General features: G+C 35.1%; 1 protein-coding gene across 1 annotated transcript in view; it reads left to right on the plus strand.

Annotated features, from left to right (window-relative positions):
- Positions 1-537: 537 nt before the first annotated feature.
- Positions 538-15152, plus strand: part of LOC113056479 (ankyrin repeat and fibronectin type-III domain-containing protein 1-like) — a 63851-nt gene continuing 49236 nt past the window's right edge. The window contains exons 1-6 of the mRNA XM_026223277.1: positions 538-560; positions 668-749; positions 1537-1646; positions 1840-1992; positions 5283-5497; positions 12355-12584. Of these exons, the coding sequence (XP_026079062.1) occupies positions 538-560; positions 668-749; positions 1537-1646; positions 1840-1992; positions 5283-5497; positions 12355-12584 (813 nt within the window). The remainder of the gene's footprint in view (positions 561-667; positions 750-1536; positions 1647-1839; positions 1993-5282; positions 5498-12354; positions 12585-15152) is intronic.

Below are 15152 nucleotides of genomic sequence, written 5' to 3' on the forward strand. Positions count from 1 at the left end.
CTGCAAATAATAATAATAATGATGAATAAATAAAATAAAAATGTACTTCATTAAAGTGAATTACCACTTTACTCTCTCTCTCTCTGTCTTGGTTTAGCAGAGGGTTGTGTGTGTGTGTTGTTGAATTAATAGTTATATATTTCTCATGAATGTACAAAAAACTTTATAGCTTATATGACTGAGGCTAGTCAACATGTTGTTTGGTGGAAATGGCTGAGATGTTCTTTGGTTAGGCTACATCAACATGAAGATGAAGAACTGTTTATGTGAGATAATTGCAGTCTCTCATTTTCCTGGATAACTACATAAATATTTCCTGTCTTATCATACACTGACAAGCACAAAAAAAAAAAAAAAAAAAAAAAAAAATTCTGGACAGACGGGTTTCAACGAATATCGACATTTTAACGGTCATACGGTGGTTAGCAAAACATAGAGAATTTAAACATTACTCCGTGGAACATAGTTTATTGTTACTGAACCAGAGATGAAAAGCGCATATCTTCGGAGCAGATGACAGTGTTTCTTCACTTCCTGATGGCGAACAGGGATCATATCTGGTGAGTTTAGCCGAAATCTTTAGCTTTTGTTCCCAAATACACTCGCAGGAGTTAGACTTTTCACTATGCCTGAGTGGAAGACACGTAACGGGAAGTTTTGAGTCCAGTTTCAGGGTTTTACGGGAAGAGGATGCAGCTGTTCTGAGGATCCGCAGCGGTTCCTTGAGTCCAGAACCGGAGAACAAAGAGGTACATTCGTATTCAATGAAGCTGTCTGCACTGGACGTAGCGTGAAAATGTGTCAACTTTACAGTGTACATCACAGCTGGACTGTTTGCAGTGAAGGTGGGGGTGTTATACGAAAGGAAGAGGAGTAATTAAAGATGGATACATGTGGGATACGAACAGTGTTGTGATGGGAAGTGTGAGGAGATTTTAAAGCTCATTTCGAAACCACAAGTCTGCTAAAACTCATTTGTCCGAGGGCATTTCTGTCGTGATTAAGGATATGAGTGTTTGTCATGATAGTTTATTTTTGAAAGTCAGTTTCTGTATTAAGTCAGTCAGAGTCAGTCAGTCAAAATGTAACATTTCCTCCGTTATTACCCAGGGGGAAATATTCAGTTAATTTAAACATTTAGCATGAAATGCTGTCACACGGTATCCGAGTAAGTGTCACAATGGAACCTGCCTGGTTTGACTTTTCAGTAAAATGTAAACAGTCAAACAATTCATCATGAAACATCATGTTCATATTTCTACGTTTATGATTTCATATTTAAAATGTCAGGACAGGACAGAATTCACATTTTGTTTTTAAACTTAAAAAGGCTACTGAGTCATATTACGGTATGAACATTAATAATGTGTGTAGGCTTGATTTGCCAGCTTCTGTTTGGCACCACTAGCAGGGACCTGTGCATAGAAGTGACCTCAGGTCCAAAACATTAGCCATGTGGATAACTGGCTTCATTAGTGGCTGTGGAAGAAAATGATCAGCATACAGTGCACTAACAGGTTGTTGTGTTTTCCTCAGAAATGGCTCAAGATGCCTTGTGAGACTGAGAAAACTTGCCTGCTTGCTCCACAATCACGAACATCATGTGGTAGTCACAAATATGAAATCCCAGGAATGGGAGAGGACAGGTACTATAAGTTGCATATATATATATATATATATATATATATATATATATATATATATATATATATATATGATCACATTACACATTAAACATTATTTTTTCATATATTTTTACAATTCTACACTATTTATTACTGTAATTTATTTAAAAAAAGCGCCACTGACATGATATGTCTTTGTATTCCTATACTGCAGTGTTTTAGAAATGCTGAGCTACTCCAAATTCTCTGATCTGGAGACATGGCTGTGTATGCCCTCAACTTTGTTACCCAGGAGCCGGGATTCAGTTTGCTCCTTGCCTTCACCGTCCCATGAGAATGGCACTGCTGACACAGAACAAGAGTCCAGGTAACATGTTTGTGAGAGAATTTTAAGGATGGGTCTTGATAGTTCCTGTTTCTTTGTCACAGACCAGTTTGATTGCTTTTTTAGTGTAGGCGTTTCAGTTTAAGGGCAAGTTTCATATATATTCAGGAATCTCACGTTTGTGTGTGTGTAGGCTGTTTGCTTGGTAAGCAATTTCTTGCTTTATCTTATAGACATGCAAAATGATTTTGTTGATTTTGTGTAAAGACCACTTAACTGTATACTGACTATTGACAAGCAGCTAACTACTGTACACTTTTTTTTGTGCAAGTTCCAAGCCTTCTGTTGTATCTTTCATCTCACATATTCAAATAAATCTGACTCACATTTGCATTTTGCTTCTGTAACTGTTAAGTAGACATGCAGTAACTGAAATAATGCACTGTCATGTCATAAATAAATAGATGAAAAAATAAATATCTGCACAGTTTTTACAATTACCATGCTTTAAATACTGAACAAATATATATATATATATATATATATATATATATATATATATATATATATATATATATATATATATATATAGTCTTTATGTTATTTAGCTTAGTGCAGTTGCAGTTGCTAGACTGCAATTCTTCCATTGACCACATGATGTCAACATTTACACATTGTTGGGATCTGCCAATAAAGTCAGCTGAAGCCTATAGGTCACACCTTATTTAAAGGTCCAATTCACGCTATTTACAAACCATTAACTTTGAGTTTTGCCTCAATAAACTCCTAATTTTCTGCTTATGAATAGATAGTAACGTAGTTGTTAAGTTTAGTAATTGGGCAATATTAGGGATGTAGAATACGGTCAAATACTAATACTAATAAAATAAACTAATAATCAGCCATTATGTTAATAATAGGCATGCTAATAAGCAACTAATTAAAAGTGATAACTGGTCCCTATACTAAAATGTAAACGGCCTAATTTATAAAAATATATCTTTTTTAAAGGGGTCATATGATGTTTGATAAAAAGAACAATATTTTGTGTATTTGGTGTAATCTGTTTTTAGGTTCAAAACACACATTATTTTCCACATAATGTACATTATTGTTTCTCCTCTATGCCTGGCCTTTCTGAAACGTGTCATTTTTTACAAAGCTTATCATTCTGCAAAGCGAGGTGTGCTCTGATTCACCAGCTATCCAGTGCATTGTGATTGGCCGAATGCCTCAAGCGTTTGACGGAAATGTTATGACCCTTGTCATACTGTGATGCGTGTCCTGGTCAGAACACCGGTACAACAAGACTAAAACAATAAAATCCATTACAAACAAGCCATTTGTTGCATCCAGTGGGGAAATAATTGCAGATTATAATGACTTATACTGTCTTTTTATGTGTTGCGTTGCATCATGCATCATAAACATAAAACCATGTCTGCATTTGTCATCAGAGAAACAAGCAACTATTCTACACTGCTCAAAACTCCCACATGTTGGGCTCTTGGGGTTTCAATAGGAAATCAAAACCAATCATGTCTTCTCAGCTACCTTTTATATGGCACTCTCAACAAAAAGCGAATCATCAAAGCACCCAAAACCATATGCTGCAAAGTAAGAACAAAAATGCAATGCATACAATGACTAAGACCAGCTAATACAGTTTTAATCCTACCTGGGGCACAAAAAGAAACTCACCGCCATTAAAGTTGATATAATCAGGCTACATTCATAAGCTGCTCTGCCATTTATTAAAAACAAAAAGCAGGGTTTCATACTGAGATGGTGTTATTACATCTCTCAGTGGAAACTAAGCATTCACTGGAAACTTCTCCTAACTTGCTACAGTTAATCAAGCCTCACAAAAGCAACATAGTCAACTCTACCATCAGATATACACTGAACTTGACTCTTGACAGACTGATGTGGCTTTTGTGTGCGCGCACGGCTGGTGCACTTCAGCTGAAGGTGCAATTTAATATTTATGCCGGGCGCTGAAGGCTCAGTTGGGCTGTTTTTTTTTTTTTTTTTTACTAGGAGCTTTCTTTTTATCCCAGAGCGATCACGTTGTTGATTTGACTATGAAAAGGCTTTAGCTATGGGAAGTCCTGGGCAAAAACTGTGGCGTCAAATCTTGCAGGTGCATTCAAGTTTAACATGCTGCTCATTGCTCAAATGGAAACACATGGAAAATCTTTAATAAGTTGTTTTACATGAAGAGAGGAAGTCTATGAGGGCATCGTGTTTACAATGGAACGGATTTTTGAATTCTTGTTTAGGAGAAAAAAATCAGGATCATGCAAGAGAGGATCATGGAAAAGCCAAAGCTATACCCTTCCTGATTCCAGGTACTGTTATGTCCTCAAACAGAAAGGGATATTTTTAGTCTTTTTTGTGTTTGTTTATTTGTATATCTATTTGTTATTTTTATTAAGACTGCTGCTAAATGTATTACTACGGTACATTGAAAAATATTTAATCTTCCAAATTGATCTCAATTTTTTTAAACCCATCTTGAGGTATACAGGTGCATTTCAATAAATTAGAATGTCGTGGAAAAGTTCATTTATTAACTCAAATTGTGAAACTCTTGTATTAAATAAATTCATTTTAACTGTAAAGTAGTATCTGTAAATTCTTTTGTGATATACAAAAACTGGGGAAACTGGAAAAACATTTAATGTAGTTTTCTGGTAAAATACTAATGAATGTTACTTTTTGGAGGTAAAAAACAACAAGTCATCTTATGATCTACAGTTTAAAAAACTGTATATAAAAAGAAAAAATGTATTATTTGTGATTTTATAATGGGTGTTAGTATATTTTAAATATTATTATTATTATTATTATTATTATTATTATTATTATTATTATTATTATTTGTAAATTGCAGTTTTAAACTTTAATATGTAAAGGTTGTTCTGTTAAGTATTTTACATTTTGTAAAAGAATTATTCTGGCAACCACAGCTGCCATTTTATTCTGTAATATTGACAGTGTTTTGTTTTTTTACAGCGTAGAACACAATGTACTCAAACTAAGCATTAAATGTACTCATAATTTTGTCTATACAGCTTGATGTGTATAATATAATGCTTCAAAATACTCTCTCATTTTGTTTACACACACATTTTTCAAAACTGTAATTCCCTTTTTCTGACATACAGCTGTAAGCATTGATTGGTATGGATATAAAACATGCGTTTATCCCTGCTGGTATGACATGCTGTGCGGTACGGGGGAGCTCCATTGTGATCATGAAAACATCACACTATGACAGCTAATTATAGTGGAGGGACAGCAGAAATGAAATCTCTTTTGTTCCACAGGCCCCTGGAGAACGAGTCTATCCATCTGAGCCAGTGCCAGGAGAGGGAAACCCATCTATTGCCAGTTTCAGCCTCCCCTCAGTCCTCGTCGCCCCTGCGGACCACCTCAACTCCTCTGCCCAAGCCCACCAGAGACTCCTGTCAAGGTGGCGTGAGTGTGAGGAAACGCCGGCGCCTGGCAGCCAGCCCCGGAGGACTGCACTGGGACGCATCAGGTATGCCAATCACAAACTGCATCCATTCATCATAGTCTCCAATACCAACTCCTCTCCAAAACTCTTTTGGCTCTCAGTATGTATAATTGTGCCAGTGCTGTGGGTTGAAACCCTTTTTCAAAAAAGTACATATGTGTAGTATTTCAGTGTCTGAGTTTGAGGAACCACATTTGGAGGTCTTGTGGTTCTTGAATGGATTGATTTCTCATTTCGCTATTTTTTTGCCAGGCATTGATGTTTGTTTTTATTTGCTTGATTGCCTGTTACATCAAGCAATTTGCACAGTTTGACATACATATTTGTGAAATTCGAGGGCGAAGGTTCTCTGCAAAATTAATGACTCGAGTAATCTGGCTAATTGCTTCTGCTGAGAGTGATACTCTCACTGTGTTTGTTGCAATTACCAATAGTAAATGGCTGATGCTGTGGAATACTGTAGGCACTGTATATGAAATGCTAATTTATTTTTGCATATCTTTTGACATATATTGTGTTATTTTATATTATATAATGCTAGAGTTCATGCTGTTATGCTGTCAGTTGTCAGAGGTGGCACTGTCATTAGTGCTCATGTTGTATGTGAAAATCACTCCTAATTGCAGGTTTATTTGTGGCTCTGCCCTAGTAGTGGTGAACCTTTGGATGGCATAATGAGCAATTCAGTTTACATGGACTTGTCAAGGAAAACAAGATTTCCTGGTATCGAGAGATGAAGAAGAGGCAGTGATATTTATTTAGTCACTCTCCAACCCCACCTACCCTTCAAAAGAGTGTTATCACTATCTTTAGGGGTGGTACGGAATGGCAGGAAATGACTTTTGTTAATGCCATAAACAGGTCGGCCTATCTCTGGAAGAGCGTATGACTGGTATGTAAACAGTGGATGGTGTTACTGGGCACATGGAAGATTGTTAAAGAGTTTGTTCACCATAAAATGTAAATTCTGTCATCATTTACTCTCCTTTATGTAAAAAACACCACTTTATTTCTTCCACGGAACATGAAAGGAGATTTTTAGGCAAAATATTCACACTTTTCTCCTTACAATGAACACGGTCTTTGGAATGACATGAGGGTGAGTTAATGACAGAATTATGAGTTTATAATGCCATACTACTAGCATACTACTCTTACTATTGCTACAGTAAATAGAATGTACTGTATATACAGTGTACACAGTGTGCAAATTTTATCTATTTATGGATTGCGCAGATAATCCACATTTACCAAGATGAGCATTTCTTAGGTTAGTAGTGTAACTAAATGTTATTTTATATATATATATATATATATATATATATATATAATTTACTTACTAAATTTGCAGTACAGTGAAACAGTACTATAAAACAATTTATAATGCCATTTATAATGTGTAACTTGTAAGAATGTAATAATTTTATTCAACAAGAATGCCGTAAATTTCTCAAAAGTGACATTTATAATGTTACAAAAAAAATTATATTTTAAATAAATACTTTTTTTCTCACAACAGCAAAAAAAGTATCATGGATTCCAAAGAAATCTTAAGCAGCACAACTGTTTTTAACCTTGATAAGTCTATTAGAATGATTTCTGAAGCATCATGACAACTGAAGTATAATAATGGAATAATGCCTGAAAATTCAGCTTTGCTATCACAGGGAATACATTAGATTTTAGAATACAGTTATTTTAAATTGTAATAACATTTCACAATATTACTGTTTTTACTGTTTATTTGTTTAAATAATGCATGGAGCCTGGGTAAGCATAAGAGCTTCTTTCAAAAACACTGATACATTTTGACAATCTCAAACTTTTGAATGGTAATGTGATCTTTCAGTATATACTGCATAAAATACAGCTGACAGTACACTAGTGCTCCATTCTGAACATATATGTGATCAAATGTAAGTTAAGTTTGATTCGGTGTACTTAGTAGAGAAAACATCATTCAGTAAAAAGGATTTTTTTAGGACATGCTTTATCAGATTCAAAGATTTGCAAAACATCAGCCTAGCCATGCTGTTGTAAGCATGATGTAAACAACGCTAGTGTTTTCCACACCTCTATCTGTTTGTTATAGTGACTGTTTTCCGTACCTAAATTCACCTTTGGGCTAAAAGTGAAAGACATGAAAAAGAAAGTGTTGATGTGATGCCCCTCTAGGGATCATGGGATTGTTTCTTCAGAAGTGTTGAGTACACATATTGATGTCAGCAGTGGCGTCAGAATCAATATTTTATCCAAAGAGCTCCAATGGGTGCTGGGTGTTATCTTCCTATAATGACACCATCATGTGTAACAGAATGAGTGCTGCGGGAGGATTGTTTTCAGCTACTGGGTTCTCTGTTTTTAACTGGGGACGTGAGATTCAGCCTTAATGTACTAAATGATACAATCAGTGTTAGATAACCCCTGTGTACAGGGAAGCGCTTAATGACACAAGCGGGAAATTATAGCTAAAAGGGGTTGTCTGGGTGAAAGCAGTTAAGTCATTCATTCATTTGTTCATTCATAAAGACTTTTCAGAAAGTTTTTTTCATTATTTGTTGATATTACATTGGTATGAAAAATCTCTTATTATCTTATTATAATAATTAATTTCTTGTATGTTTCATTTATGTTATTATAGGAAACTATATTGGTGTAAACTAAATTACATAAAAACACTGATTCTAAAATAAAGCATCGGTCTATGAAGAATCTGTAAATTGTTTTCTACTTTAAAATAAATGTACAAATTATGTAAAATCACAGTATCCACAAAAATATTATGCAGCACAGCTGTTTTAAACATTGATAATCATGAAGAAATGTTTCTTGAGCAGCAAATAGAAAAATATTAAAACAATTTTTGAAGGATTATGTGAAGACCAGAGGCATGGCTATTGAAATTTAAGCTTTTACATCAAAGGAATAAATTAAATTTTATTATATTACCATAGTGTGCAGTGTGCAGTGCACTGCCCCAGTCATCCAGTAGAGGTCACAATTGCATTTGAGCTTGCTTGGACACATAACTGAACAGAAGCCGTGTCGGTTCTCCTGAAAAGATGATTGAGAAGCAAGCAAACAATAGAGTATTTGTGTTTTTTCTAACCACAGCTGTATTAAATTTAAATTCCATCATTTCTGAGCTTGTAGGGCAGTAGAAATTCAGCCATTTTGTACCGAACCTTTCATTTCCCATTAAAATGTCATTTGTCATTCAAACTGTAGCTGATGATTAATCACACAGCAGTGTTTCAGCATTAAATGGAATTGTAGCAACTTTGAGTACTGTGATGTCAGATGATTTGCACAAGTGCCAACTATGAATATTACTATTGATTTGTTCCTGATGTGTGGTTACTTTTGTTAATTGAAAAAACATCAATCATGTTTTATGTATCTTAGACCAAAGAGGTTAAAGCTGCAGTATGCAATTTCTGATTATTAAAAAAAAAAAAAAAGATCAAATGCTGACAATCTGTCATTGGTCAGTGATAAAGATAATCCTGTCACCAAACTCATTTCATTGGTTGAGCAAATGTTATTGTGTATGGCTGTTGATGCATTGTTAAAATAAAAACAGCGATGATAAACTTTTAAACATATTTTTGCACCATTTTCATATTAAGCTGTAAATACTTAATTGAAAAAAAATTAATAACTGATTAATTTAAAAAAAAATCAAAAATGATTATTTTTCAATAATAATAATAATAATGTCATGATGAACAGCTGTGCCCATGTCCACTAGAGGGAATTCCACACCAGACTGTTTCTGCCTCTCTAAATACATGTCCCATAATCCTTTGCCCAGTCTCATCAGCACTCATTGTTTGCACCTGTGTCTCATTTACCTTGTTAGCTCACCTTATAAAATCCTGGTTCTCTCTGTCTTTATTCGCTAAGTCTTGTGTGTGGGCAGCTGCATTTTTTAGCCTTTTATCCTTGTTCGCTTGTTTATTTGTTTTCATTATTTGGACTGCTTATTGTGTTCAACCTAAAACCTGTTTTGACTACAATTGTGGATTATCCCACTATAAACTTCTGCACATGGATCCTCAGCCTTCATGTCCTTGTGCAGTTTTGTGGCAAATAATAGTAGTGAATTGAATAAAACATTTTGAAATTATTTGCAATTTTGCAAGACTGAAATAGTATTTTCTTGAAAAATGTACTCCAATGATCTTTGTCTCATTTATAACCTCAAAAATGATATACTGTGTCCTTAATTCTGTATGCATTATGTGATGTCCCAGCAGATCATGATTCTTGGTCATATCTCCCAACTAACCTGCACATTATCAGCAAATTTGTTGCCAAACTTTCCTAGAATGGTTAATAAAGATATTGTCTTCCTCTAATGGGCCAGGATGACATGCTGTGTGTCTTTTGGCAAGAAGTATGGCCTTCCCGATGAATGCCAGCACCTCTTTACCCACTGCTTTTGAGGATGAGGAAGATTGAACCCAAATGGTTGTCATGGAAACTGTGATCATTAGCACCAGATGTGGTTTGTTTTAAAGTCTTAAGATTCTTCTCACGTGTTAAATTTTCTTGGACTCTGTGTTAAATTACTCTTATCAAATGCTTTACTCTCAGCTGTGCTTGAAAGACAGCCGCAGCGCTTCATCAACACGCAGACGTCCTTGTGTCCATCCATGGGTGCTTTTCAGACATAATGGGTAATTGGACAAATTAGATCAGTCCCATAATTTGTGTTTTGATCGCTTATTTGACTTTAAAGTGGAGTTGTTCTGTAAAAAATGCTTTGCAGACTCATTCAATTTGTTAGTGCGCTCAGCCCTGGAGCCAAACTCAAGCTGTAGGAGGGTTTACAAATAATGTCACCGCCGGTGATGTGATATAACATCTTCACATAACATCGAGCTGCTTGGTTATGAGTCTTTGTTGAACCCAGACTCCTGGGATTAAATCTCAAACCTCTTTACTGTGTTAGTGACTCATCAGTATAAATATAAAGATTCAACTGCTAACACAGGTATGGATATCTAAATGGTTGGCATTATAATATATTGTTTTAATAATGCAGTTTGCATGGTTATTTCAGTTGTTCTTGGCAGTTGGTATTGCTTGCAGTATCTTGGAGAAAATGAGATGATATAATATGATAATAATTTTAAAACCATGGGATATGGATGTTTCTTCAAATGTGGGCAAGAAAACAATCTGAAAAAGAAGTGTTTCTTGTCATTTTACAAATCTCAAATTACAGTATGTATTGTGTCTAATAGTATTCTGTGCAGAAAATGACATTTTAAACATCATCATAAAATGGATTTATACTGTATGAACTGCTTGTATGTCATTGAAAAAACACCCATAAATCAAAGTATTACTCTCTGATACTATCACTGTGCTGTGGTATTTGAGCTTGGTTATCAAAATGTTCCAGATTTTGTCTGGACGCCATTCAAATTCATTACAGATGCAAAACATAGTGGATTGTAGCTGTAAAACAGAATTCATAAATGTTTATTTGACATCTTCAGAGGATGTTTTCTTCACAACAGTCTCAGATGGGAAGATGGTAACGGACGAGGTCTTCATGCAGTTTTAATTGTAAGGGGAGGAGATGAAACCATGCAATGTGTTGCCCAGTGGATAAAGAGCAAGAACTGCTGCTCACCAGCTGATATACAGAGAAACCAAACACCCCGCTTACAAACCTAGAAACATATGGTGCTTGTGTGTGTTTACAATTATAAGCCTCCAGTTTACAAGAACTGCTTTATTAGATCAAGATACTTTACTTTTAATTTAACTTGAGGTGAAAGTGAAATGTTTTGCCATTTGATTTATGTGGTACAATAGTTGGTAATATTTTTTTTTTACATCCTGTTCTTTATGATGAAATTGTTACAGACATGACTCACTAGAGAATCATTGGGAAGATGCTTTATCAGAGCATTTAAAATGAAGTGAGAGCTTGGGCTATTTAAAATGGTTAGATCGTTCTATTCATATTTTTTCTTCTTTCAGTGATTTCTCATTTATACAAAATTCTATCTCATCGCTGCTGTTTTCTACACTGTTTAGACCTAAATTTAAGATTTATGTATTTGAAATGCATATCTAATTCCCATCCATTTTGATTACACAGTTATAACATAAACTAATAAACTTATAGTTGTCAGTTATATATACGTAAATGAATCCACTAAAATTGTGGAATAAGCAATATTCAGTTAATTAAAATGTATGGGATCGAATGAAATTGTATTTATTGATGATAAATATACAGTGTAAACCTGGTTGTTCTGTATAAACTTATTCAGTTTTTTTGTACTATTACATAACTTTGTCTTACCTGTTTCATTTATGAAAAAAAAAACTAGCTAAGGAAGCTAGTTTCTGCCACAAAATATAAATATAAAAAAGGTAATAAATGCAACTTTTATCTCGCTATTTCTTGGAATTCTGAGTTTCCATTTCACAATTCTGAGTTTATATTTCTCAATTCTGACTTTTTTTTTTTGTTCTCATAATTGAAAAAAATAAAGAGAACTGTGAGATAAACTCATAAATTAAAGGAAAAAAGTTTGAATTGTGAGATAAAAAGTTGCAATTACACTTTTTATTTATTTATTATTATTATTATTATTATTTGGCAAAAACAGGCCTCCCTATGTATGTACATCACATTAAGCTTACAGTATGTTAAGACTGTTTAAAGAGATGGGAAGTTTGAATGCAATTCATATACATAAATCCTAAATGTAGGCCTAAATATTTTTGTGAACACAAACACTTCAAAATGTGTGTTCTTGTGAAGGGAGGTTTTGGTCCTATCCTCATTCTCCGGTGTTTTCTTTCTCTCTGGGTGTCAGTTATCACTTGAGGTGTCTGTTTCTCTCTTTCAGGGTCAGTGCTGCGTGACCATGACCGAGGGGAGACGTCGTCACTGTCGGAAGTGAAGCGCTTTCCTCGGAGTGTGGATTCAGAGAGCCGTGTCCCAGAGCCTTGGAGGGATATAGTGCCTCTTAGGAAGACCATATCCATCGATGACCGCCTTTTCCAGCAAACGCCTAGAGAACATCACAGACTCCTCAGCCGAATAGAGAGGGGCAAGAAGAAACTCAGGACCATTAATGTGAGTGGAAGAGATGTTTCATATAGCTGTCAAATAGAGCTCAGCTTAGGAAATTTCATATTGCTCCTATATATAAATGTGCCCTTCGTTGCTTGTTTTAGCAATGTCTTGTTTAAGGACATTTCTTAGCATATCTACCTTTGTAGGCAGATATTGATGTAGTGCATACAGTGTTTCGACAGTTTCACAGCTGCTGAGCTTTTGGCGTGAGGTTCTTCATAGATGTTCAGTTGTGTAACAGTTCAAAAAAGAGGTACGCTTGCACAGAATTCATCCTGGAGTTTGATCATTGCTGTCTATTCAGCGAACACTCATCTGTCATCCTACACCAGTGAGTCAGTGCTTTGAGGACGCACTGCCTTGTAACCTTACATTAGGGACTTTTGCAGAACATGAATTCCATATGCATACATTTGCTATAGTAAAGAAGCTGCATCCGTGCATTTCTGAAAAAAGCTGGTGTGTATATAAATATAGATTTTAAGAAGGGATAGATAAAGAAGTATTTATGAAGTATTAGGCTTTTATGTGCTGGTCTCAAATAATCATGGCCATGCATAAACAAACAGGTCTGCACATTTCTAGCTTCTCGGAATGGATGGTTATGGATTATGGGTGGATTGCATCAAACTTTACCTTATTTTTAAACTCATTACTGAAGCACATGATTCAGCACAACTTGGGGTCGTTTACTGACAACAAAGTCCTCTATAAATTGGGGAAAAAAATAAAAACATTTTGATCATGAGGCATCTATCAGAAGTTGGATCCCTCCGGGTGGAGCGTGGATTATTAATATTTTACAACCTCCAAGAGAACACTAAATAGTAGGGGTGTAGCGGTACGTGTATTCGTACCAGACCGTTTCGGTACAGGGCTTTCGGTATGGTGCACATGTGTACCGAATGACCGAATGCAATATTTTGATTGTGGAACATAGGTACATTTTCGTGTTTCCAAACGAACATATTAAGTGGCGGAAGTCTCCGCGTTCAGCGCAAATCCCGCCCTGCAGCTGATTCAAGGCCGGTGACACACTGGCTGCATGGTGTGAGCGTGGCGTTTCTGCTGCGTGTCAGTTGCTTGACGGCTGCTTCGCGTTTTCTTTTTCTTTACACACCAGAATCGTGCCTGATGCGGCGCTGGCGCGCTGCTGCTACTGTAGGTGACATAGAGGGAGGCCGCCGACAGACCAGGATTTTGTCTTCACGACAACAATATCTATACTTCATGTTGAGCATAAATATAAAGCCTACTGATAAAGGACACCGTCAACAGTATTGACGGCAAAATAGACTATGTTTGACAGGTGCAATATGCCAGTGTGTCACCGGCCTAAGGTTTTCAAAAGGCATCACGCGAGTGTGAGAATCACTACAACTAGGAAAAAACGATTGTAATTCAAACTCAGCTCCCGGTCGGCATTTAAACAGACTTTACACTTTGGAAAAGTTATATATATTTTTTTAATATGAGCAGGCCTACAAGCTGGGATTGCTAATGCTGCACTGTAATCGTAGTTATTTATTCATTATATTTTATTATATGATATTGGTTTGAGTATTTTATTTAGTGGAGAACTTTGCAGCAGTGTTTTATTTCTTAATCTTTTTTATTTTATATATATTTTATTAAAAAGTATTTTAAAAAATTTGTAAACAAATTGTTAAAAAAAGTTTATAGTAATAAACAACCTGCAGTTTAATGTTTGCATTTCTTTCCCTTTCTGTACCGAAAATGAACTGAACCGTGACTTTAAAACCGAGGTACGTACCGAACCGTGATTTTTGCGTAATGTTACACCCCTACTAAATCGAGAAATGTTTCTAATAATACTAGAAGTACTAGAATTCATATAATCATGGTGAAAGCAACAATCGAGGTTTTAATTCAGTATTTTACATTACAAAGAAGATGTAAAATATCTCACATGGGGAAAGGTGAATAATTCTTTTTTTTTACATTTTTGAATTTGTTCATTTATTTATCATCTTATTATTTATGTATCATTTTTATTTATTGTTTCAAAATAATTTTACTTTTATAAAAAAAAACTATTTTAATAAATATTTAAAGCCATTAAAAAAGTTAACATTTAGATATTTTTGAACCTGCTTATATACACAAATCTTTGAACGAACTGATTCACTACAATTAATCTTAATATTACTTTAGATGCTATAGAGGGCAGTCTTGAGCATGCACCTGGGGCAAAAAGGCCACAGCAATTCAAGACTAGTGTGCTTAAACAGCAGTGCTGTGTTTTTTGTGTAAAAAATCTCTACATTTTGGTAAAAGTAGCTTGTTATTGGAGACATTAGTCTTTTTTTAGAACTCGTGCTACAGTCGCTCTAAGAAATTACTTTTCCATTGGTTCAAAATCTCACAATTCACAAATCATCCAGAAATTAGTGTGCTTATCTCAGGAAGGAAATCATGCAGTTCATCATAATGCAGATAAAAAACGAATAATGTGTATTATATTGTGAGGTATCGGATCCTACTGCACATCAACAAAGCTGAACATCAGTATGGTGTGTGGAAATGCCGTGAAGGCATCAAAGCAGA

This window comes from Carassius auratus, chromosome 37 (assembly GCF_003368295.1).
Source record: "Carassius auratus strain Wakin chromosome 37, ASM336829v1, whole genome shotgun sequence".
Classification (NCBI taxonomy): domain Eukaryota; kingdom Metazoa; phylum Chordata; class Actinopteri; order Cypriniformes; family Cyprinidae; genus Carassius; species Carassius auratus.